The 26,061-nt window shown below is 39.3% G+C and overlaps 2 protein-coding genes across 6 annotated transcripts in view; both read right to left on the reverse strand.

The window, feature by feature from the left end:
* Nucleotides 1-719, reverse strand: part of PNISR (PNN interacting serine and arginine rich protein) — a 30,116-nt gene extending 29,397 nt beyond the window's left edge. The window contains exon 1 of one of the 2 annotated variants that reach the window (XM_080341788.1): nt 560-719. The gene's annotated coding sequence lies outside the window, so the exon portion shown is untranslated. The remainder of the gene's footprint in view (nt 1-559) is intronic. The other variant, XM_080341787.1, reaches the window with a different exon arrangement.
* Nucleotides 720-6,923: 6,204 nt separating this feature from the next.
* The window catches only part of USP45 (ubiquitin specific peptidase 45), a 56,282-nt gene continuing 37,144 nt past the window's right edge, over nt 6,924-26,061 (reverse strand). For 2 of the 4 annotated variants that reach the window (XM_080342364.1, XM_080342362.1), the window contains 10 exons: nt 24,546-24,633; nt 20,597-20,678; nt 19,507-19,598; nt 17,369-17,425; nt 16,651-16,794; nt 12,456-13,128; nt 10,755-10,852; nt 10,303-10,389; nt 9,695-9,848; nt 6,924-8,491 (listed from right to left, as the gene is read on the reverse strand). In XM_080342364.1, the coding sequence (XP_080198490.1) occupies nt 8,358-8,491; nt 9,695-9,848; nt 10,303-10,389; nt 10,755-10,852; nt 12,456-13,128; nt 16,651-16,794; nt 17,369-17,425; nt 19,507-19,598; nt 20,597-20,678; nt 24,546-24,633 (1,609 nt within the window). In that variant the 3' untranslated portion in view covers nt 6,924-8,357. Of the gene's footprint in view, nt 8,492-9,694; nt 9,849-10,302; nt 10,390-10,754; nt 10,853-12,455; nt 13,129-16,650; nt 16,795-17,368; nt 17,426-19,506; nt 19,599-20,596; nt 20,679-24,545; nt 24,634-26,061 lie in introns of those variants that run through there. The other 2 variants (XM_080342363.1, XM_080342365.1) reach the window with 2 other exon arrangements.

Consider the following 26,061-nt stretch of genomic DNA (forward strand, 5'->3'; position numbering starts at 1 on the left):
CGCGTCCCTTCGCACGTCCAGTCCCACTGCGCGCTGCCCCCGCCGGCCGCCCCGGTCACCCCCGGGGGCCAACACCACCCACGGCGGCTGCACCCCCGGCGGAGGCGGCGCCGGGCGGCCCCGCGCCCCCCGCGCGGCCCCGGGGACATGCGCACTGGCGGGTAACGGGACCTGTCCGCGCCGGCCACCGGGGACCCCCCGGAGCGGCGGCGACGCATGCGCGCTGGACGGGACGGGGCCCCCAGGGCCCCCCGCCGCCGGCCGCCCCTCGTCCCCCCGCGCCCCCGCCGCGCATGCGCAGCGGCCCAACCGGCAAGGGGGAGGGGGGAAGGGCGAGGAACTCGAGTCTTCCCTTCTCCTGCAGGTTGGCGGGTCGCGCTCCGGGTAGCGCGGCGCCGCCGGCTCCTCAGGCCCCGCGAGGAGCTGCCCCGCGGCGCCATCCAACGCCTCCCGGCTCGGCTGGGGGAGGAGGAGGAGGAGCGAAGGGGAAGATCGGGTCAGCTCGACACCCGCCGGCCTCCCGGGAGCGCTGGCGAGCGCAGCCTGCCCCGCTACTTACACTCTCCCCCGCCTCCCGCCGCGGGCGCCGCCGCTGCTACCGCTCCGCGGCCGCTTTCCCCTCTCTTTCGCTCTTCGTCTTCACGAACAAGACAATATGGCGCCGACTGGTGCCTACCCGGAAGTAAAACGCGTCACGGTGTTGACCCTTGCCTGGAACACGCGAACGCCTCTTTCCACCATCTTTGCTATGGGCTCGTGGGCGGTGCCTCCCCTCCTCCCTCGGCGGGAAGCGGCCGCCCGCGGGCACCGCCGCGCCTCCGCCATCTTTACTGTGGGCAGCTTGTCGCTTGCCGCTCTCCATGGCAGCCGCGGCGGAGGAAGGAGGGGCCGCGCTCCCGCCGGCCGCCCCCTGCCCGGGGAGGGACGCCGCGGCCGGCAGCGCCGTCCCGCCCCGCCAGCGGCCGCCGCTCAGGGGCGCCGGGGCTGCGCCCGGCCCGGCCCTCCCTCGGCCCACATTGCCTTGTCCCTCGGCACACATCACCTCGTCAGCATCGGGCGCCCCAGGGTCCACCCTGAGGCCTCGTCCCGCGGCCAGGAGCGGTGGGGAGTGACCGGGGTTCAGACGTTAGTGTGAGGAAACCTGCGGGCAGCTCGTCGGCTCTGTGTCCTCCACAGGTACCTGCTCGCCAGAGAGGATGGTCACAGGTTGCAGCGCACGGGGTGGGGGCTACATGAAGAAGTATTTAAAGCTGCTTCATTAAGTGGATGTGACTCTGGGCAATGATGCTGCGTTGAAATATGTAACTGACGTGTTGCACAGCTGCAGGGTGTCGGCATTCTAAGGTCAGTGTATGCCTATCTGGGGTATTCGTGGAGCAGGACAATGCTTTTAAGTAGTTTATTCAGAAAATCCAAATTAACTTTTAAGTTATCGTGAGATTTACCTTGAAATTATAATTGTGTTTTAATGTATGAAGCTAAAACCAAAATCAGAAAGGCTGAGGGAGCTATTTATAAATATGTTAATGGTGAGTGTCATGAGGGTGGAGCCAGGCTCCTCTCTCTGACAACCAATGATAGGACAAGGGGCAATGGCTACAAACTGGAACACAGGAGGTTCCACTTAAATACGAGAAGAAACTTCTTCACAGTGAGGGAGACAGAGCACTGGAACAGGCTGCCCAGGGGGGTTGTGGAGTCTCCTACTCTGAAGACATTCCTGTGTAGGAAGAAGACATTCTTCCTGGACACATTCCTGTGTAACCTCATCCAGGTGTTCTTGCTCCAGCAGGGGGATTGGACTATATGAACTTTCGAGGTCCCTCCCAATCCCTAACATTCTGTGATTCTGTGATCATCCTAGGTAAATAGCTCTTCTTGTATAGACGTTAAGGTTGATTCTGTGGGCAAGGAGTCGGTAGTTGCATTGCTTTTTGTGGGAAAGAGGTTTTCATTAGCTAGCACATTATTTGCTGCTGTGATCACTGCCTTTTCTTCCTTTAGCATCATCTGATGTAAATGCTTAAAATATCCGTAATCTATTTGCTCATTGGATAAATTAGAAAAGATAGAAAGCCTCAAAAATTGTGCTTTACTTCCTGTAATGATTTCATTGTAAGATTTGTTGGTGCCACTTACGCTACATATTACTGTTAATTGAAGTGTTCTAGGCTTTTCCTGTTTTGTGTCACAAGGAATGGCTGGACTGAGAACACTTTCCATGATCAGAAATGTTCTGGAAGTTTTAAGTGTCGACTGGCATACAGCTAGAACCCTGGCGTGGTACTTCTGAATGGGCAGCCTAAATTTAAGCTGCTACTGGAACTGGGGATGTGAGAGGGAAACACTCTTGCTCCTGGTCTTATCACAGAATTACAAAACTCTGTTCCTGGAAAGGGGACGAATTGTCTTTCAATCTATGACCTATGTCACAGATGGTAGGGCAGGGGGAAACAAGTGATGTAGCTTTAGTGCTCAAGGATCTGGACTCATCTCTGGGTAGCTCTTCCAAGTGCGGTGAAGTTGGGACACAAGATGAAAGGAAAAAATAAAGGCTCTTCAGTTGGGAAAAAAGTTTTGTGAACTGAATTGTACAACTTACAGCTTATATTTAGACAATATAGTTTTCCAAATGGGTGGATGTTTTATTCATACATTTGTCAAATAATATGTACCATAGATTAAATGACAAAATGAAAAGAAGACAAACAGCAGCTTTATTCTGAGAAGCTTGTGAAGACACCTAGGATAGACTGGGAAACTGATCAGACTTATATTTGGATTTTAAATACAGTTTGTGTTTAAGGCCCTGTTTACTTATTAATATTTGGAATTAGAAATCAAGAAAGTGCACAATACATCAGCACTGTAGTAAAATTATTAAAATATTGTTATTTAAATACCTGCAGAGTAAAGAGTTAGACAACTAGTTCAAACAGATTAAAAGAGTAAATGAATTAAAATAAGGTGAAACTTGAACATGCTTGATATATAGCTCAAGTATTCCACACTTAGCAAAGGTTTTTTTGATTACTTGGATTGTCTTTTGCAAGCACATATGAACATGCTGGGGACCATCCTCATGCATAAATGACAGTAGAATCACAACTCTCAAGTGGCTAAATAGGGAATGGCTGCCATTGACATGGTGGTTTCATTAAAAAGTTTACTGTAATGATCCCCAAGTTACACAGCTCAAACCAAAAAAACTTAATCTAGTGCAGCAGCGAGATAAGTGCAAAATAAATACAGCAAAATAATGCTTTTCTGTTATCTTTTAAAAACAGTACTGAACCTTTAAATAATATTCTGTACTAGAAAAACATTGGAAGCTGCAATAGAGATAAGAAACATTCTTGACATTAAAAATAGCTTTTCTTCTAATATCAATGAAGTCTGAAGTGTTTATAACTTTATATAAATTGAATTTACACCACGTAGTTTTCAAGTAGTTGCAATGCATTGCAATTATTTCATTATAACAAATAAATTAACTTGGACTTTATTTTCTATGTTGTGCAAAGGAAGCATTTTGACTTGCACTAACAGACTTCTGTCTGAAAATATATGTAATAATCTCAGTTTACAAAAACAAGATTTTTAATAATTTTGAATAATCACTTCTGTTTCTGCAGTTTATTTATACACCAACAGGAGACGTACAAACAGCTAAAACAGCTGGCAAATTGACATCCTAAGGCACAGTAAATAGATACAGAAGCAAAAAATAATCCATTCACTTCTTTGCTGTGAGGTTGTTGAGGCTCTGGAACAGGCTGTCCAGAGAAGCTGTGGATGCCCCATCCCTGGAATTGTCCAAGGCCACGTTGTATGGGACTCTGTGCAACCTGGTCCAGTGGATGGTGTCCCTGCTCATGGCAGGGGGGAATGGAACTAGGTGATCTTTAAGGTCCCTTCTAACCCAAACCATTCTATGATTCTGTGAAAATAATTAGACTGAAATGGTTCTACTGAAAATTAGTAACATCTCTCTCACATAGATACATAGATCTTCGTAAAAATGCATAAATGTGCACAGGGCACAGCAAAAATAAAGTTTCCAGCTGATGAAAACTGAGGAATATAATTTTTTGTTTAATCATGGCTGCTGTAAAGCTCTTTTGTGAACTATGCTACTACTTTTAAATTCAAATTGGATTTGCTAATTTTTGCTAACATGAGAGTTGTATTCAAATGCTTTCTTTTTTTCACATTTCAATACCTCTTAAAGTTTCTCCTCAAAAAATTATTCCTTTCCAAGTCTTGGTTTGTTACTAATATGTCCAAATAAAAAAATTATAATGGGTTAAATTGAGAATGCAGATGCGTTAATTTCATGTCTCTTTCTGATTCAGCTAGTGTTAGTATAAAAAAGAAGTCTAAGAAGAAACAAATGGTGAAGCTAAGACATTTCAGCCTTTTAATGAATTTATAAACCACTCTCACCTGCTACCACTTGAAATCCATAAGCAAGGGCACTTCATTGATACACACAGGGTGCAGATGGGAATAGGCCAGGAAGGTTTGGCAGACTGCATGGATTTAATTTTCTAATCAAAGATGATTATAGAGCATACACTTTGGGCAGGGAAGGTTTGGGTTGGTTTTTCATTCATCACTAAGTATTTGTAGCCCTCTCTTAGGAGAACAGGGTTATACCAACATGATGTCTGTACATGTATTGGTGTAGACAGGTCAGTGTAATAATTTTTCTCCCCCTCACTTATTTCCATATTTAGCATAAATGGTATACAAAGCCAAAGATGACAAAGTTCTTTCTGAGGAGAAATACTGTATAGTCTGGACTAACTCCTGATAGAGCCATCTCTGTCGATGCCTCAGCTCTGGGGACACTTTTTTAGGGGGTTCCAGTTGTCTATATACACATCAAGTACTTTTCATAACTTAGGCTTACTTGCTGAAGGAATTATTTGCTTTGCTTGCTTTCTTACCATTTTAAAGGCAGCAGAGGGCTGCTCCAGAGTCACAGCTTTTCTCAGGTACCTGTATTGCCATCTGTAGGTAGAGCCAGTGTGGTGGTAGGGAGAGGCAAGAGCTGTATCTACAGTAGCTCTTCTAATAAGAGTTTTGCTAGTTCATGGAACACAAATGATGGGACTGGGAAACATATAATTGTTAAGCATCAATGAAAGACACTGACACAGAGGCTTATGGAGTCCCTGAAAACATGAAGAACAGATGAGGCTGATGAAGAAACAGTAGTGCCCTGGAGAGAAGAGAACCCCATTTCTAAGCTATTCCACATGAAGCATCAGGCTACTGCTCTTTCTTGGGGTGGGGGGGACTACAAAGGTATGATGTAACTCTGTGAAGAGTAGCTGCTACAGGCCTGAAAATATTTTTGGTCTGGTAACAGAAGACATTTTAAGGAGAGTCATAAACTTTAGAGCCCTTCCGTTAAATTCTGAAATCACATAGCTTTTCAATAGTGTATGTGCGCCTGGCAGTTGCAGGAAAGTATAGGTTCCTAGACTTTGCAAATAGCCTTTAGAATCATGTTTGACATTTTAGCAAATGTATTTTCCTGGAACGCTCTGACCTTCTCTTGCAATTCCTAATAAGTTACTATTAATATAACAGATCTTCAGTATGCATATTTAAGTACAATCACTTGCCCTTTGCCACAAAAGGCCCAGAACCCTGTATCCTGAAGGACACACCATGACTTGCATCTAAAATAGTGTACGACATTCTCTTGTTAGTCATAAATTCTTCATTCTAAAGCCATAACTTCACCTATTGCCCTCTGTTTTACGAAGTATTTCCTTCTATATTTTCATATGTGTTCCCAAGTCTGAACTTACTGGAGTTGCTGCTAACACTGCTTTTTATTTCAATTCAGGAAGCCTGATCCAGGAACAACAGTGATGGCTACCTCTGATAAAGGTGTTAGCTTTTTTCCATGTCATTTTCTCACCATGTTCTATAAAATACCTCAATAGCAAGGAAATGTTCCCTAGCTGTAATGAGAAAATAATCATGCCAATATCTTTCATAGCATCCTAGTCAGTATGTCTACTTGGGAGGATTTCAGCAGTCCACACAGCATGTGAACTCCAATTAAAGAGAGGCGAAGATCACCTCAAAAGTTTCCTGAAAGTAGCACTAAAACTAAGCAAATACAGGTTTAGAGTGTCATTCTGTTTCTCTCCTGGTTTTCTACACTAGGGAGGTAGTTTTGGGCTAAAAAGGAGGCTAATACAGGTACTTAAGTTCAGTAAGTTTACAGAAATCAGCAAAACTAGGAATTTGAGACCTCATGTAGTCAGTCTGTCTAATTTAAGGTGGATGAAATACATTCCATCTGTGGCCTCCTAACAGGACTGTGTCACAGAAGTGTAACTTAAGTTGGTACTTGCTGTGATTCTTGCTCAGAACTAATTTTGAGTTTTGATCAGCTGTATACAAAGAGGTGGAAGGTATGTTTAGGTGGATGCAGGGTATGGGAAAACAAGAAGGTAAAAGAGAATCAACATATTTTAAGCAACTCTAGTCTAAACGTGTGGTTTTTCTTTTCTTTCATAGAGTATACTCAGGTCAAAATGTGTTTAGTTGGAATACAGATGGTTCAAGTTGACTGCATGGTTCTGAGTTTTACTACTTTTGGGTAGACTAAGACAATTTTAATCCGTGGAGGGAAAAATGATTGTGTTGGCCAAAATGCATAGCCAAAGTTTGACCTAAACAGAGAAGTTTTTCTTTGGAAAATGAAATCCTGTGTGAGCAGGGGCTCACTCTGTTATGACCATCAGTTGCATGGCCTAACAGTCCTTAGTGCCTGCACAAGTACATACAAGTAATGTGGCAGTTTAATACACCTCTGCAGTTCGATGCAACTATGGCAGGTCTTGCTGTTTTCTTATGCAAAAGAGGGAATGCAGGTGGGATGAAGCTTTGAAACAGAACTAGACAAGTCACTCAAGTATGTATGACAATATGTGCCAGAAACAGTAATTGAGACAGCACGTGTTTTTTTCACAAAAAAAATAAATCCAGAAATGAAAATAGTAAGCAGAAATAAACATAGTCTTTTCTCTACAAAAGAGCAAGTTGGACAGGACGGAACTGTTACAGAAGTAATTTGTATTTAAGTAACTGCTTATTAAATAAATTAATTTCCACATAGCTTCAAAGTAATAATCAGATTTTTACTTTAAAATGTATCTATTACTCTCTGGGATGGAAATGGGAAATTACCAAAAGAAGTAACAACTCAAAACAAGGCAGTCAAACAGGACACAGAAACACGTCCTGCCACCAGGACACCTGCCGTCCTCCACCGATGACAAAGGGAAGTCGAGATGTGTATCTGAGGGCAAAAGTCATCATTACTGTCCAACTCACAAACACAGTGCAAAAATAATGTATAGTTTATTACTCCTGTGAGAAAAGTATTCGGGAACAGATAAACAAGTTCATGTTTAGAAACCAAAGTAACAGCATTACCTGGTTACACTTAAACCCCATATATAGTCATACACAAGCTTATATGCTGTATATTGTCATAACTGAAAATTTACTAAATACAGAAGTATTTGCAATTCTCTTTCCTAGTAGGTAAAGTGACAATATATATTGATGCATTTATGGTGTGCATATATATATCCATATGTGTATCTATATATCTATATCAGAGGATATACATATGCACACCAAGTATATATTTATATTAACACAGGAATACATTGCTATACCATTGCCAGTTGGAGACAGCTGAAAGGGTACTGGGTATGGGCGGATTCACTGTCATTTTGCAGAAGCCAAATGGATCTTTTCCCAGTCCCTTCCCAGCTCTATCAGGAAAGCACAGAGCCAGCTGCTGTTCCTCCATTCTGGAAGCACTGTGTCTTCCAGTTACTACATGTGGAAGGAACAGGATTTGACAGGTTCTTGTTTGCAGAAAACTTACTAGCTGACATCCAACCCACTGACGGGAAGGATCTGGACTAGATCACAAAAAAGTTGAAATACCAGGGAATCCAGGCACTTAACGCTATCAGTATTTTTATTGTCAACTGTTCTAGAACTATGGATGAAAGCTTATCTTTATTAAAATCAAGAACAAACTTTCCATAGACCTCAGTAGGATAGGACGTCATCTTACATTCTAACGGTACTGTATTTTAATGAAGCCAGGAATTTTAAATATTTGGCAAAGTGCATACTTTCAGAGAACCATTCAGATATTTATAACGGCTTAACTGAACTTTAAAGTTGACATATGATAAATTCTCTACAAGATAAAGGCACAATATTTACAGGTACTCTTACCACTGCAGCTTTAAATAAGATAAACTAAATAACCACTACCATCTTTTAAATTAAACTGTTGAGAATTATAGTAATAATCTTTCATAAAAAAGTAGATATGCTTGTGCATTTAGTACTCTTGATTCTGGAACCATCTGAACGTGGGCATCACTAACATACACCCACTGGCCTCCTGGTGCTCCCATGGCTTCTTTTAAACCTGGAAAGTAAAAGCAAAAGAAGTTGTTTCTTGTCTTTCATGTCATCATCAAATCAAATACAGTGGATATTTCAAATAGGAAGAGAAGCTTCTAACCCGTAAGAACTCATGACTTAGATGCAGTTCAGTATTTGCAGTTTGAAATGGACATGTCAAAGAGTACTGTAAGAGAAACTGGTGGAAGACAGTGCTTACACATCTACACTGCCAGTGCTTTTTTCATATTTTTTTAAAAGCCTAAGACATTTTAAGTACAGCTTGCTGTATTCTAACAGTAAGTTATACTAGCACACAACCAGTTCTGACATAGGAAAAAAAAAACATATTTCAAAAGCTGACCAGTGTGAAATTAAGAACACAAAAAATTCTAGTCTGTTCTAATAATTATTGCAAGGGAAGCATAAGACTGAGGGAGACTTTAATTTCAAAAATATTTAAAAATTGTCCTTCTGGGAAATAAGCTTCAAATGCAAAGTGATGCTACAGAGGATAGACAGGACACTGCTTGGTTCTCACTCTACCCGTGAAGGGAAACAGTAAATATATTTACCTTACTCTTGACAGCTCAAAATTCCTGCCTCCACAAATCATTCACTTACAGATTCTATCCTAGAATCTTATTTCATTCTGCATATCCAAAAACATATTAATAAGAACTAGTGTGCTGTTCTCAAAATACCAACAGAAACCCTACAGTAAACCTTGTATTCTCCATGAAAAAGTTTCTTGCTGTTCACATTAAACCAGAGTATTCCAGATTTTTAAGCATTAAAAAATTTACAATCCTAAAACATGTAAAATGCTCAAATATACAGAAAGTTCAATTTAAATTGTCATGGATTCAGCTCTTGTTCTGGAACATTTAAAAATACCAAATATGCCAAATAATTACAGTTTACCAGGCACAACTATTCACCTAGACAGATTATTTTGACTAGGAAAGAGAAGAGTTTCCCATCAATTCTCCATTGAATAACTGAACCCAAATTTCATTATTTACTCAGCTCTCCGTGGGGTTAATACAGAAGTAGGTCATGTACTGGGTGTAACAGAAAAAATGGTTTATTTATGTGGCCCTAAACATTACTAAATATTCTGAGTCAAAACAATTATGTGCTGTAAATCCCCTTAAGGATAAGGAGCTGTAGCCAGTCGTTGCTTTTGGTTTTCCTCACAGAGAAAGGAGGCTCTGTTCGTACATACCCAGAACATTTTTGGTGGTAGAAATATGCTCCAGTAATTTCTTGGAGGGTGTCCTGACTTTCACATACGCCGCATAATGACCACCTCTCATGGACCCACTGTGCTCCACTATTCCGTAAAGACTATATAGTACTCTTGAACCATCTGTAACATTCTGCATTCCCAGAAAAAGAAAAACAAAGATAAATTATTTAATGATGAATTTTACAGATATCTTAACTAGCTATCAACACTTTAAAAGAAGCAAATGGACATCTACAGCATTTCCAATGGATAAATAAATGTATTAAAAATACTCAGTAGTCTGTTAATTTAGTTACCATGGAAGCAGCAATACTTGTCCTTAATGCTGTTATATACACTAGTGCCATCAGGGTACTACAGCTTAACTAATACTTGTTAACATCCGTGATATTCTTGATATGAATGGAATTTCAATTAGTTACAATTCTGATCTCGGGACACTATTTGAGAACATTCACTCTGTCATTTCTCTAGGAAAGGAAGGCATAATAAACAGTCATCATCTTCATCATCATCAACCTGACTTCACTTGTGCTTAGGACAACTGTTGAATCACAATAAAAATAAAGATTAGAAACGGGTACCTTGCAAGATGCAGCACAAAATGGTGCCAAGTCTAAAATCAATGGGAAATCCACGTGCCTATTTACTTTCCGTAGACTCAAACCAGCCTTCAAAAGGAAAGAAAAAAAAAAAAAGGTGTAAAATAAATATTTTTACTGGGAAGTTTTTTAATCCTACAGTGTATCACTATACTATTAAAATAAACCAAAACTAATAAAAGATTGCAACTGATTTAAATATTCTTTGTTATATTTTCTATACGGTGCCTGTGACACAAAAGCATGATGGACATGTAAGAAGTTTCCCTGGATACATCTGCACAGCTAAGTGCCCTTTGAAGGTATTAGTTTCAAACAGGGGTTCTACCAGTTCTCCACAGAAAAAGGAAATATTAGTATGCACGATGACACTAAAAGAATTTCTTGTCCACTAGTGGGGCAGAGGAATACACAGAGGGGTTCTGGCTTTTTACCTGGTGGAATCTTTTCAGATGGAGAATAAGAATAGCGGGAACTGAAGAAATCAGCAGCTGTTTCCGAGCATTTGTGTAGACACCTTCCACCTTCTTCTCTGTATTTATGAATATCAAAATAATTTGTAAAGTGAGGGCAGTCACCCAGAATTTAAGTATTTTTTAAACATTTGTCACGATAGATCTATGTTGCAATAATTTTGTATATGTTATATAAAACACAAGGGAAATTTTTCATTTTTTCTCATTTTTCTGTTTTTTAATAAACATAATCTGCCAAATCTGAGCATTATTTTAGCTTGTGCTGTGCAGATCAAATCAGAAGTTGGCAGCATGTACTCTATCTAGGTGAGCTCGCACATGGAGATCCATACGTTGCCTGTTACTGTAGCACCCAACTTTCCTGTTAAAACCACTTCACCTGAAATAAATGGATGATCACTGGAACAAGAAATGGAAGGCACAGATCTCTTTATTGATGCTAATGTCCTAACCACTAAGACAGAGCCTAATTTTTCACCTGTCAGTTCTTTCTGAATGACAACTCACTTTGTGCTTATTTAAGAGAAAGGCCTGGGGGGTGGCTGCCTCAGAACCTGCTGCCCGGAGCACACCCAGTTGGGGTACAGGGACTCCAATCCCCCATGGGACAAAAGGAAATGAATATGGAGTTCTTGTTATAATAATTAATTAGTTTACTAGTTTTACACACATCCAAAGAAAAATATTTCATCTGAAGTAGAATGGAGCATTTCAAGTAAAAGTAGGTGACTTCTTACATCTTTTGTTTTAGAAGGAAAAAAAGTAATGATTAATTATTAACTGATTTTAACTTTCCATTTTTCAGTGTGCCCATGGAATCAAAATAGTATTTATATAGCACTTACATTCCAATAACAATAAAGGAATTATTATAAAATACTTTTTAAAATTAATTTTTCTAAATTTACTTACGCTTAACTTGTATCTCTCCAGATAGCTATAAACACACAGCTGTCAAATTTTTGTTACTATAAGACTTCCCTGTATATTTTATTTCCAAATAATCAGACGAGCTTATTCTTTTTTAGCCTTCTGAATTACTATACATTAAGAAAAATCCTCCAGACCTTTTTAGAAGTTCATTTTTCATTATATTTAAATTGTTTTTCTTATTCAGTGAACCCTACCGGTCTGCTGGGGCTATACAAACATAGAGGAAAACATTGCCACAAGAAAGTAGTCCTCTCTCATCTCCCATTCTTACAATCTTTGTAAGTTGTTTTTCCCTCTTCATTACAAGTGTCTTTTTTGCCCCACTTACATACTTAATTACACGACTTCCCCAAGTACATAAGTTGCTAGACCAGAACATTACAGCACTTATTTCTGGGATTGTAAAGAACAGAAACAGCAGCAAAGATTAATATTGAACGATGAGCCTATACAGTTTATGGTCATCTTTAAGTTATTTATCTTGGATAAAATAAAGATGCACAATGAAATCTAAGTTACATCTATGATTACGTTCTAATATAAAATTCAGTTTTGTTGCCTTTGTAGGATGAAGTTTTAAGCTGTTACACGCAAGTTCTGCTGGGGGAGACATTTTGTGGTTAGCCCCAGCGGGGAGGCCCAGGCTGTAGCAATGACAGAGCAGCGAGGGCACAGGTTTTGAGAGGCGATTTTGTAAAGTGTCCAGACAGACACAAGGACATTTACCTGTGGAGATGGTTTTCTTCTGATACTTCTGTTTCCTTTCTGTGCAGCTCTCACATAACAGCTTGTTGTTCCCCATGAGAAGCTCGACAGAAGTAAACTGGTAAAGGCAGGACTGAACAGAACATTCCTTTGAGCTAGTTATGTAGCTTTGGGAAAGGGTCTGGAAAGCATTTTGAGGGTTTTGGGATAGCAGGGGTTTGTCTACTGAGAACATGGAATTATTTGATAAACCTAATGCTGTATCCCCACGGCTCAATTTTTTATCTTCCTTCATAGTATCGCAGAAGCTGAGTTTGGACATGGCACTGGAAATCGTCTCATCGTTACTGTCACTGGGTTTGCTGTGTGGTGTTTTAACATTTACGTGGCTGATGTGCAAAGCAGACGCGCTGCTGCCGGACGGGCCAAAAGCTGTTTGCTTAGAAGCACTTTCACTCTCTGAGGCTTCACTGTCTGCATCAAAGCTGCTTTCAGAGCGACTGGCTTCCTTCTCGCTGCCGTCTGTCTGGCTGCCATTCACAGCAGAGTCGGCAGCTGTATCTTTGGAGTACGGGACGCCAGAGCTACCTTCCAGCTCAAGCTTTTTGGTTTTTCCCTGCAAGATAACAGGACTTCTTTGTTCTTCATTGGAGGAAGCTTTTCTGGCAAGCCGTCTCTCCTGGTTCAATTGATTCTGTAAATTATGGCATATTATTTCAGTAATATAGGGGAGAAACAGAAATCAGATCTGTGATCTAACATAGCTTTTGAAACATGACAAATTCAAAGGAAATTCAACCTATTATTTCATATTCTACACCTTGCACATGTTTAAGCTACTTGATCTCCTTAAGGTCTTTTTAAACCAATTTAGGATTAGAAACCTACACCCCAGTCAGCTAAGAGCATTATACTTACTGTGAGATCAATACTTACCCCAACTAATTACATCCACTTTGTGACAGCTGTGAATGGCACATGTGAAGTTGTATTCACTTAAGCTTCAAAAAGGGTCTCAAATTTGACCTAGTGCCTTAGCCTCCCATCAGAGGCCTTAGCTGATGAGCAACTCCAGAATAAAACCCAACTCACCTGTAGGCATTTGTCTTAGAGTAAAGCATCCCTAGTGACATGTTCACTAATTTGTATATTATCTGAAGTTTATTTTTTTATCAAGATTGCAAGAAGAAAGAATCAACTTTGCTGCCACAGAAAACTACTGCTTATAGATTAAACAAACAAACAAAAACCAACAAAACACTTAAAGGTGCCATAATTTTAACCGATTAATAAGTGTTCATTATTCTTTTCTTTCTTGTGTTTGGCTTCTTTCCAAAAGAAGTGAGCAACTTCCCTTCTCCTTTGCTTTTTCGTTTATCTGAGTTGGATCAAAATTCTAGTGATGCCAATGGGAATCCTTCCATTAACCTCAACAGTTTGAGTTTTAGGCCTTTTCTCCTGTACCAATCAGTGTCTGCACCTTCTTTCCATGCTTTTCATTTCTACCACATGTCCTTTTTCTACTTCTGTGTCATTCTTTTCTCCTATCAGTTTTTACAGGCTCATTCTTTTATATTTTTTCTTTACATGTATTATATTTAGTGTGTTGAGACCTGTTTCAGGGGAGTATTCATGGTCCCCAACAGGGCACAGACCCTTCCAGCAGGGCTCACTCAGAGCCCAGGTAAAAGAACCTAAAACTGTCACGATCTTATAACATATAGCCTAGGCACATTCTTAAAATAAGGCTTGAAATTCCCCCTGAATGTCAGGAGGCCTGCACCTGCATCTTCAATTTCCCGGCATTAATAAGAAAACACCTTTTAAACACACAAATAGACACACAGCAGGAGTTAAGTTCACATCAGTGCCTTCACGGAACAAGCTACAGAACCTAACTTTCATAGAATCATAGAACCATTTAGGTTGGAAAAGACCTTTAAGATCATCCGAGTCCAACCATTAACCCAGCACTGCCAAGTCCACCTCTAAACCGTGTCCCTAAGAACCTCATCTACGCATCTTTTACACACCTCCAGGGATAGCGACTCCACCAATTCCCTGGGCAGCCTGTTCCAATGCCTGACAACCCTTTCCGTGAAGAATTTTTTCCTAGTATCCAGTCTGAACCTCCCCTGGTGCAACTTGAGGCCATTTCTTCTCATCCTATCACTTGCTACTTGGGAGACGAGACCAACACCCTCCACGCTACAACCAGCTTCCAGGTAGTTGTAGAGAGCAATAAGGTCTCCCCTCAGCCTCCTTCTCTCCAGGCTAAACAGCCCCAGTTTCCTCAGCTGCTCCTCATCAGACTTATGCTCTAGGGTCCGCACCAGCTTCATCACTGCCTCTCCACTCTCTCCAGCACCTCAATGTCTTTGTCATGACAAGGGACCCCAAAACGGACACAGTATTCAAGGTTATGCCTTTGCATTCAGTATTTCCTACTGACTACCTTTAGGTAGCTTCTTGCTTGGTAGAGAGGGTTTCTGGACTGTTTTTGTTTTGGATCTCCCTGCAGGTCATGGGTACCAAAATGCTCGGCACTACAGGTAACTGCTGAACTTGCAAATGCTGAACTTTGCTCAGTTTGTCCCTTAAATATGTACCATAGGCTCAATTAATGAAGAATCCTCAAGCACATATTCAGTTTTAAACTTTAAGCAAGAACTTAAGTCCAAATGAAGTACATGCATAAGACAAAAAATATTCCCGAATATTTTCTTAAACAGGATTTATACTTACATTAAATATTATTTCATAATTCAAGTCCTTAAACTTATAAGCAAGTGAACAGTTTGGCAAAAAAATAATAAAATCCCAATCAAAAAAATAATTAGAGACCCCCAAATATGCTTTCAATTGAGACCATTTCTTGTCTCAGATAAGCTTGCTCAATTTATAAATAAAGAAGAGGGAAAGGAACATTTCTGAAATCACCGCTAGTGTTCAGGTATAGTATGCAAACAGCAGTCAAAAAATTCTTAAAATAGTGAAGCTCCCCATTTCAGGAGAAAAGCCTGACACCCCATGTTCAGGTTCACTGTTGCCTACAAAACCACCCACAGGACACCCCCCCTTTTCACATGTAAACCTGCAAGCTGATGAACTGAAGTCACAGAACATCGACACAGTGATTGAAATCAATAACTGTTTGTTTTGGATGAGAAATTTTACTGCTAAACATTACTCTGAAAATAATTTTTTAAAAGTCTAAATTAATGGTAAATCCGTGTCTGAAATGATGGAGGAGGAGTGGAGAATCAAAGTCTCACCCATTAGACATACTTCGTAGGTCACTTTATCCATTCTTATCAAAAGCAGAGTCATTGCGTCCTTTATATTAGTCTGTCTAATCTAGTTTATTGAATCCATACTATATTTTATTTTCCTAATTTTGAAAACGTTTCAGTAATAGTGTTTCACATATCAGTATTAACACTATTATTAAGATTCTAATTGGCCACATAACCCTATATGGATGATAGGTCTTGTTAAAAAAAAGGTATGTTAATAATGACAGTATAATGACATTATGACATTATATGACAATAATGACAATGAGAGCCTTTGTCATGACATTATTATTAACAATAATATATGTGCACAGTAATTACTACAGATCTCTTTTAAACACTAATACATGCAAAGAATCAGTTCTGTTAGGCTGGCATATTTGCAGCACCGTTTTGCTGCCATCATAATGGGAGGCTGCCCTGGGGACGGGCTGAACCGAGTTCCCCAGCCCTCAGGCTGCTGAAGGCCACCTGGATGACCCAAACCCTGTACTCAGTCTCCAAGAGTCCCTGCTGGCTGCACAATTTTTATTGTACTCACTGCCTGCAAATACCTCAGATGGCTCTAATGCAGATTGGGCTTCTCTCTGAGCCAGTGTTACTGTTCTGGTGATTGCAACCAGAAACAAACTAGGAGGACACCAAAAGAAAAGCCATCAACAAAACCAAAAGCAACATGAATTGAAACTAACTTGCAGATTTTCTTTTCTTGCCTTACAAACAAAACCTTGTAACTGAAAACTAAATGGTTCCCAATGACTGTCATGTCTCACACTTCTAAAGGATTTAACTATTTTAAAACAAGTCTCAGATATATAGAAAAAAAGACCCATTGATAGGTGTTAAAATTCCCACCCTTGTTACCCTGGAAACTTAATAAACTCAAGATGATTGCCTGGTGCAAGTATTTAAGTTCTTACCTTATCTTTTGTTAAAGCATGCTTCTTGACAATTTTGGGTTGATTATTCAGTGTAGTGATAGAAGAACAGTTATACTGACCAAGATCTGCCTCTTGTACACTTTTACCTTTACCTGTTCTTCCCAAAGGTACAGGTTTTGCAACCTAAGAAATCAGACAGGAAATTAGGAAACAGCAATTTTGTATTCCTTTGCAACCTACAGAAAAGATGGAAATAGGTGAGGTTTTTATGCTGAAAACACCAGAATAAATATATTCAAAGTCTACCCATTTTTACTGTCCCATCCCATAGGTACACGTCAGTCCAGGGGGACTCCATTCTCTCAGTGCACACCAATAGGCTAGCATCTACCTTTACTGACCTTCAAAAAAAGTCTATAATCATTCTATTCATACAAGTATATACTAAAAATACTACTAAATTAAACTAATCTCAGACCTACATATGCTGTAAATTAGAATGGTCATTTGTTCAGTGTTCAGACTAATTTAAAAATATATGTACTTATGATATTGTATGTCTAAATATACCTATGTATGTATATACATAAAATCACACAATGAACAAGCAGCATGACAGTATATGTGTTTATGGACAAGCATAAATTTTTTGGCTTGAAATCAACACTGTATATACATACATAACCATCTTCATAAAGGTATGTAAGAAGCAATCCACTGGTAGCAATAGTTAGTTATTACATATTCAGTGTCTTACCCTCTCTTCTATTATAGGAAGTGAAAGATCAATGAAAGGTTCTTTTACTGTTGAAATCTTGAAGAAAAAGAGACAATGCATATTAAATGCAAAGAATAATATATGGGTTTAGCACATAGCTCCCATTTTAAATCAAATTATTATCAGAAACTATACAAAAATCTAATTAGTTACAAGATGCATCAAACTACAATGAAGAACTTCCCAAAAACATTTTTCTTATTTTCGTTTAATTTTGAGGTAGCTCCAATTTTCTTTCAAATGCTGCACAAAATTTCAGCAGAGATGTAAAGCACATGGCCATTCATCTGGGCACAAAATGGACCTAGAAGCAGTGTGGTGCTCAGTCCCTCTGAGCTCCAGACAGATTGTCAAGTCATGTGGACCTTCTAGATAGTGCACTTTGGCAGAAGACTAACTTTTGGAGTTCCCTGATCCTGGACACCTTTGCACAGGTGTTTGACTTCGTACACTGTTAGGCAGCAAGGACTGGTTAATGACAGTTAGACGACAGGGTCTAACCTGGTGCTCTCAGAAAAGATTAATCAGGCTTACTGGTTACAGCCAAAAGCTTTATTAGAAATTTTCACACCATAACATACACTAGTAATTGGTAAAATAAATCCAACTACGGGGCATTGAAAAAAAAAAACCAAATAACCCAACCTTTTCTTTGCTGGAGTTTTATTTTGTCATCTATAAACCATATAAAATCTAACCTGAAACTGGAAATATCTGGCAAATCATACTAAAGACATTCTCTCTCAGCGCTTCCATCTGCCTTTATGAGTAGAACATCCCTTCCAAGCCCGTTCCTTAAGCTCCCTCCCTTGCCATTCTCAAATTCCTGCCAAAACTGACTTATCTTACCTCTGGAAAGATTGTGGAAAACAAGGCCTTAAAAAAGCACAAAGATCATGTTGTACAGGTAAGTGACTGAGCAGAGTAGTGCCCTCAATTACTGTTATCATGGCCCTTCTCTTGTATTTATGACCCTGTCTTCCACCTGCAACATTCGATATGGACTGTAAGCTTATTTTTTCTTTATTTAAGCTTATTTTTTACTTGCTATGCAAGGGACTCAGCATGGTTTAGGGTCCAGTAAATCAACAAATGAAATCAAGCCTACTGTAGCTGTGAGGACACACTGCCTTATGGGCGGTGTTCAAACAGGGGTTCCTCTTAAAAAGTAAGTTTGCATGAACAAACATGAGTCAAAAATATCTTTGCCAATGCAGGCAAAGGAAAGCAAATGCTAAACCCTTCCTCAAAGGGCTATGGCTGGCAAATTCCTGATCCTGTGCAGGCAGAATATAAGAATCCAGCAAAAATAAATGAGGCACACAAAACACATACAACCTCTATTTTGAATATAGTTGAAGTTCTTCATTGATACTAATCACACATTGAAGAGTAAATCTCCACATCACACACAGGGAAGTTTACCTGGCACTGCAGGACTGTGCTTAATTATTCAGACTGATTGATTTACTTAATCTCTACAATACGAAATACAATGTTTTAAACCAAACACAAATGTAACATTCAATTAGAAAAGTCATGCAAATAAGATTTTTCTCTTCCAAAGTTAAAGAAAATCATAAGGATTATGGGAAGCATTTATGATGAAATGTCAGTAATATTAATTATGAAAGAAATATGCTGTTCATTTGGGTTATTACATTAATTATCAAAAATACTTCAAGAAAAAGAAAAAAGTAATTTTAGCATTTCCCCACTCATACTAATTCAAAGTAATTCATTCCCAATTTTCAGGTACATCCCAGAAGAGCAGGCAGGAGGATTTATGTTTTGAGGTAGGTAGGTGTTTTAAAAATATCAAATAAAATTGTGTGTAACATTGATGATTATAGAATTTGGAACCTCCAGCCTTAAGTCAGATGTAAAATCAAGCCCAGTACTTGAATCCTTTTTGATTTCAAAGGACTCCTCTTCTTAGGTTTAGGAGGATAATGCTTTAAAGGAATAAATCATTTTAAATGAGAAACTTTCAATAAAGTCTTGTTTTTACAAACAAACAAGTATAAAATTGGCAATACAATTTTATACTTTTGAGACAATGTAATCAAACCAGCATGTGATCTATTCCACATCAAACCAAATTCCAGAATACCTACATTTTCACATTCCTCACACATGACAGTGCTAGTCAATTCACCAACAAAGATCCTATCTATGAAGTTCATCTTCACACCCTCTCTTCCATATGCTGAAAAAACATTGCCTTTTTTAAATGTGCAAAATAACAGATCCAATGCCACACTATAAGAACAACAAAATTCTTTCTAAGATATATTATGAAAGCACAATTGTTAAACATATTCAAAACTTTTGGAACACAATATAACTAATACATTATATACTGTATTATCTCAACATTTTACAATATTTTAGCAAAACAGTTCCCTTCTATCTTTCCCTTCCCCTCCTACTGTAACAGAATAATAATGCTGTATCTCTCAAGAAGAAGCCTTTTAAATAAAATCTTAGTTTTATTTTGAATGCATAACATTGTATTGCTTCAACACAGACACGAGAGTAGCAGACAGGTTGTCACCCTTTCTAAATGGTTTTTGAAACTGTAACACTCTAAAGAATGAGGCAAAAGCCTGTTCTATTCTTTCTCTATGTCTTAACTGTTGCAGACTTGGGAAGAGAGACTTTTAAAACAGCTTAATCATTATTAAAACTTTAATTAAAACAAACCCCCCAAAATTAGAACTTTTGAATAAACACACAGAAAACACACACAAAAAAATTAAAACCTCTTGTTCTGAAAAAAACATGCCTTCTTTTGAAACAGCTTCCGATCTTGGCTTTGTAGCCATATTTAGAGTGCTCACAGCAGCAGCCAACTGACAGAAATCAGTTTTATTTATGGAAAGTGGCCTCTCTGAGTGGTACAATAATTGTGGCCATATAACAAACCTGAAGATGCAGCAGGCTATTTCAGAAAGCAAAATTAAATCCTGTCTATCATTAAAAGAGGCATTATTAATACAGTGGAAGCATTTATCCTGGATACAAAGATGTGAGCACATAATAAGCTCCCTATCCTTTAGATACACGCTAGGTGGCACTAGAATAATACATAATAAAAGTGTGATTGTAGCATTTTGGGACTGCTGTTTGCAATGGTCAGTTTTGAAGAAAATGGTATTTAAAAACTTGTGCGTTTTAAAAAGTTTTCAATAAAGAATTGCATACCTTTGACTTTTCTTCTAGTTTCTTCATCTGCCGTCTTAGTAGTTGGATTATTAAATGCTTTTAAGATACCAGTTTGTATACGCTATAATTTTAAAAAAAGCAAGAATTTTAAGTGTAAACTTTCTGAAAACTATTAATATATTATTAAATTTTATCTACTCTTATGTCTATAAAATAAGCATAATATAATATTTTAAAATTACTGTTGTTATTCACTAGCAGTGTTAAAACTGCATAAACTTCAGCAGGTAACCATCAAAACATTTCCTCCCCTTAAAATGGGAGCTGTTATAGAGCACTCCATAGGTTATCAAGAAACTACGAGATTTTCAGTGAATACTATAAATTTCTTCCACTGTTGGGGGGAGGGCGGAAATAACGTACTGAAGAATGGACTATTTCTGATTGACTAGGGTATGAGATACTTGAAGGCAGCAAAGTATCTTTTAATACCCAGAATGTTTTAATAGCCAGAATGCAATGACTGTGTTTGAGCAGTATTTTCATTACTTCTGTTTTCTAATACTGCACATTTCAGAGTTATGTTAAAAAAAACTTAGGAGAGATATAAAACTTTTTATGAATCCATATAAATGTCATCAACATTTGCTCAACAAAAAAGATATCTCCTAAAAACTACATTTTTGAGGGAAGAACCAGTATTCCTGAGGCATCCCCTGGCAGCAGACCTGCAGGGGCTGGTGCAAAAGGGGCTCAGCTCAACCTCCCACCTGCTGCGGATGGAGAAGTAGGAGGATGAACCTGGTTCCCCTGACAGGGAACAGTTTTGTGTGTGACTCCCACTTCCCTTTTTCCTGGCAAATGTACTTGGTCTCTCATCCACAAACTCTAGTGACATGTGCGAGTCTCCCATGTCGGTGTGCAAATTACATTTATCACAGAATCACAGAATGTTAGGGATTGGGAGGGATCTCGAAAGATCATCTCGTCCAATCCCCCTGCTGGAGCAGGAACACCTAGATGAGGTTACACAGGAATGTGTCCAGGTGGGTTTTGAATGTCTGTAGAGAAGGAGACTCCACAACCCCCCTGGGCAGCCTGTTCCAGTGCTCTGTCACCCTTACTGAGAAGAAGTTCCTTCTCATATTTAAGTGGAACCTCTTGTGTTCCAGTTTGCACCCATTACCCCTTGTCTTACCATTGGTTGTCACCAAGAAGAGCCTGGCTCCATCCTCGTGACACTCACCCTTTACACATTTGTAAATATAAATTTTATAATAAAATACATTTTTATAATAAATTTTATAATGAAATGCGTTGCTGAAGTCATACTTAAAGCAAAGTCCCATTCTAGGGACAAATGGTGCTACCAAACCTCTCTGCAAGTAACTCAAACCTCACATCCAAATAGGAAAAGAATAATAAATAGCTCTTGTTTGCAGGCAGTGACACTTTCAAGGCGTACGTGACAAAAGTGTCAGGATGACAGACACCATCGGAGGTTCGGTTTCCAGCTCAGGCAGCCATCAGAACAAGTCATACTACTACCTTATGAGTATGTGACCTGGCTTGTGAATTAACTCCCACTGCCCCCAGCTCAGCTTTGTTCATCTTAAAGCCAACAATATACTAAAAGGACTAATCAATAGGTAATTCATGAAGTTGAGCACCATAAATGGGTTTAGGGCCATAAGCAACCCTTTTGTTGGAATTAGCGCGTTGAACCATTTATTTAGGTCAAAGAAAGACACAGTCTTTGAATGGGCAGGGTGCTGTCGACAATGGCAGCAGACATTAATCAATTAGCAGCAGAGTTCAGCCACTTCAGGCCCTGGTGTGAAACCATCTCCGGCCCACATTGCTGGAAACAGCAGACGCTATGTCATCTTTATTGTAGTATCGACAGGCTTTTATCTTAAAAAAATCCACTTGTGTACATAGGCGCTTTCAAACTTTTTTTAACGCGGACAGGAAAACGTTCAACACTGGTGTCAGAAAGCCTTTTTATGAGATACAAAACCATGAAGAAGAGGTAAAAGTGGAATGTGGTTTTTTGTTAGTTCCTGTAACGTGCCATGCTATATATCATATGTATTTCTCATCGAAACCAACTAATGCCAGTAGGGATAGGGAAGCAAGGACGGCTGCGTTCAGCCCTCTCGCAGGTGGATGGCAAAGCAGCCGGCTGCCCTCCCAGCAGGGCTCTTCCCTCTGCCCAGAGGAGAGTTTTAAGTGGGGTGGAAGAGAAGGGTTAGTGGCAGTCACTGTGCTGCAGGACTGCGGTGGCAGACAGGGTGCTGCAGACAGGCTGTCCCGGGCCTGGGCCGGCCCACTGGGGAGGCCATGGAGGTGATGGGGGCGGCTGCTGGCCTAATTACAAAAAATGGGATAATTACCAAAAAAAAAAAAAAAAAAGACTGAACATTGAGTACTGTCGGTGTCAGAGCAGCCTGAGGTGATGAGGATGAGTGTGCAGCAAGGCACCATCAGGGCAGCAGAGGGGAGTAATTGCAGGGCAGGGTGGGACTGACCTCTCCCTGCCTGGTGAAGGGGGCAGCAGAAATACTGCCAGAAAGGCTGCTGAAAATTCTCACCATCTTCCATTGCTCTTTTGTGGTAGCTACTGTAGCTGTCACTGCTCTCTAATAAATGATTCAAAAGGCAAATATGAACACAATACAGCACATTCGCTGCTGAAACGAGAGAGTGACTTGAGCGGAAAGCGCAATCACCCACTGGAGAAGAACCTTAGTTGTTCTAATAATTCTGCTTTTGGTGAATACTCACTCGTGAAGCAAATATATTTTCCACCGTTTATTACATGAAAATCAACATGCAACAGAATAAAGTTTTCCTCTACCACAAAAACACAACAACTGTTATTTTACTGATGTCCACTGCTTCTGTTGCATGCCCAGTTCAACATATAACTTTGTAAACATGATAATGTCAAGGTTTAGCTGTTTCTCCCTGTAGTTCAGTTCTGTTAAGATCAACCATACTGCTGACAAGACCAAAATATATTATTATTATTCTGGTAGGATGGGGATTCATTCAGCACTATTCTAGTATCAGAAACTGGGCTCAAACACAGCTTTATATCTCACCTCCAAGATAATTCAGCTTGGGATCATGGCACTCATCATATTACTAATTGAGAAGGAAGAGCAAGTACACTGGTCAGTACCAGATTTAAAGACCTGCTTTGGATGAGACTTAGAAAAGGCTATTTACCAAAATATCATCTGAAAAGAAGTTTCCAAGACCAAGTCAGGCCAATGAAATCAGATTTAGTCAAAATAGCTCATGCAAGCAATACACACTTTCTTGCATTCAACAATGCAGGAGGCAAAAATAATGAAGGAAAAGAAACAAAAAAAACCACACACAGGGATGTTTTTAATATAACTGATTATATACTTAGCATACTTACATGCAGATTTAAAATAATGAAAAGCAGAATGTGATTTACAAAACAAGTAGTTCTTCACACTTTCAAGAGATATAAGAAACTTTGCAAGATTTTTTTTTGTCCTTTTTTATTTTTGCCATTGAACTCAATTTCAATGAAAACTGAGGGCTGGCTCACAGCTAGGAGCTGCTCATTTCTGTCCCAAAGCTTTACCCTAAAATACACTTTGTCAACTGCATTGGAGGTTCTACTTCTACTTTATTGTGCACCCAGATGATCTTTTCTCTGTCCTTTTTTTTTTTTTTTAATACAGGAAAACAATTCCGATTCCTAAAGTTATCATGACCTACTTACCATATTCTTTCTGAAACTGAAACTTTTATTCCAACCAGCAGGTTTAATGTAACATTAACATAATTAAATCCTCTTTCAAAAAAGTCATTATTTTTCTCAAGATAACAAAAATAGCCACTGCTACTCCATTAAAAACATCTTTAAAACACGGGGAGCATGAAGAACATTGATGCAATGACACAGTCAAGTAAGTTCTTTAAAAACATGCACAAAAGACATTACCTTTGTCTCCTCAATTCTCATTGCATCCAACAGATAGTGCAGAAGCTCCTGGCTGTCCTGCTGTTGGAACCCCTTAAATCGAGGAGCCCTACAAAAGAAGTGGTAAAGAATTTAAATTTACACTGGGAAGTTCTTAATGAGACAATGTCTCCATGAGACTCTAGTTGGATGCCAGGGGTACAAATAGCTGCACAACCCCCACATAAAGGGCCTTTATGAAGCTCCTGGTGTGGCAGCAATTACACCAACAAGGTTGCTTTAGCTCCTTTGCTATCTCACCTTTCTCTCTACCAACATGAAACCTCAAACATGCATAAAACAGTCAGTATATAGTAAAACACAAACAGCATTATGGTCTGAACTGGAAAAAGATGATCTTGAAATGAAAGGGAAGTCCCAAGGCTGTGCATCTAACAAACAAAGGAAAACTGCAGGTCAGAATCCAAATGAGAATTTCTTTACTTCTTAAACAAAGGTATGTGTAACCACCTCTTCAGAATGGCTCCACAATCAATCAATGCAGTAATCTTCAGCTTACTGAGTTGAATGAACAGTTAATGAGAAGATGGTAAACACTAAAAATAAGTAGCATCACATAAGCATATGGATTTCAAATGCTATTAAGAAAATGTAAGAGAAAATTATAACGATATCTCAATATATGTAAATTACATTGCATTCAATTAGTCTTTTATTTATGCTAAATTTCTTCAATTAATATTATAGATATTGGAGAGAAATGCTCTAAACATAGGATTTCCACTCCAAGAGTATTGCTAATGAGAACAGCCAGGGTTTGGAGGGGGGTTTTTTGGTAAAATTCCAAAAGATACCAAGAGTTACTCATATAGTTTTAAAAGGACGTTTTAGCATCATGCATTATCAAATCACACCATAACCACATCAAAACTCATGTCCTACAGTCTAACAAATTGCAATAGTTCACACTTGAAATTCATATTAAAACATATAGTATTACCAGAAGCTAACAAAACACAGCTTCATACCTACAATGGAAAGAGCCCCAAACCAATGAGACAATCTCTTCACAACTGTTTTGATTCAGACAATACATCTGAATTCAGATTCCAAAATCTACCAGGTCTGCAAAAGCAAGAAATAAACTGGCTACATATAACCTGTTTCTTTCTCCCGCAAAGCCGGTTACAGGAATTGTATACCCAACTGGTCTTGAGAGAAAAAAGAAATCTGAGATGACAGAGGTTCAAACTTCACAAGTCTTCTGCACTAATTCAAAGAGACCTTCCTGACTCACCCATCATAGCAACAAAATATATCAAGTGTTTTGCTCCTACTGCATGTTGAATACAAAAACATTAGAAATTTTAGCTTTTTTCCAACTCCTGAGTGCACCAAAACAAGTTATCTGAACAGGCCATGAAGTGTCCATCCGCACTGTTACTGTGATTTAATATCACTACATTTCCTACCACCATTAGTTTACTTTACTAATCTGCATAGTCAGCATTAAAAAGAAAATCCTGATACAACACTC

Source organism: Nesoenas mayeri, assembly GCF_963082525.1.
Source record: "Nesoenas mayeri genome assembly, chromosome: 3".
Taxonomy (NCBI): domain Eukaryota; kingdom Metazoa; phylum Chordata; class Aves; order Columbiformes; family Columbidae; genus Nesoenas; species Nesoenas mayeri.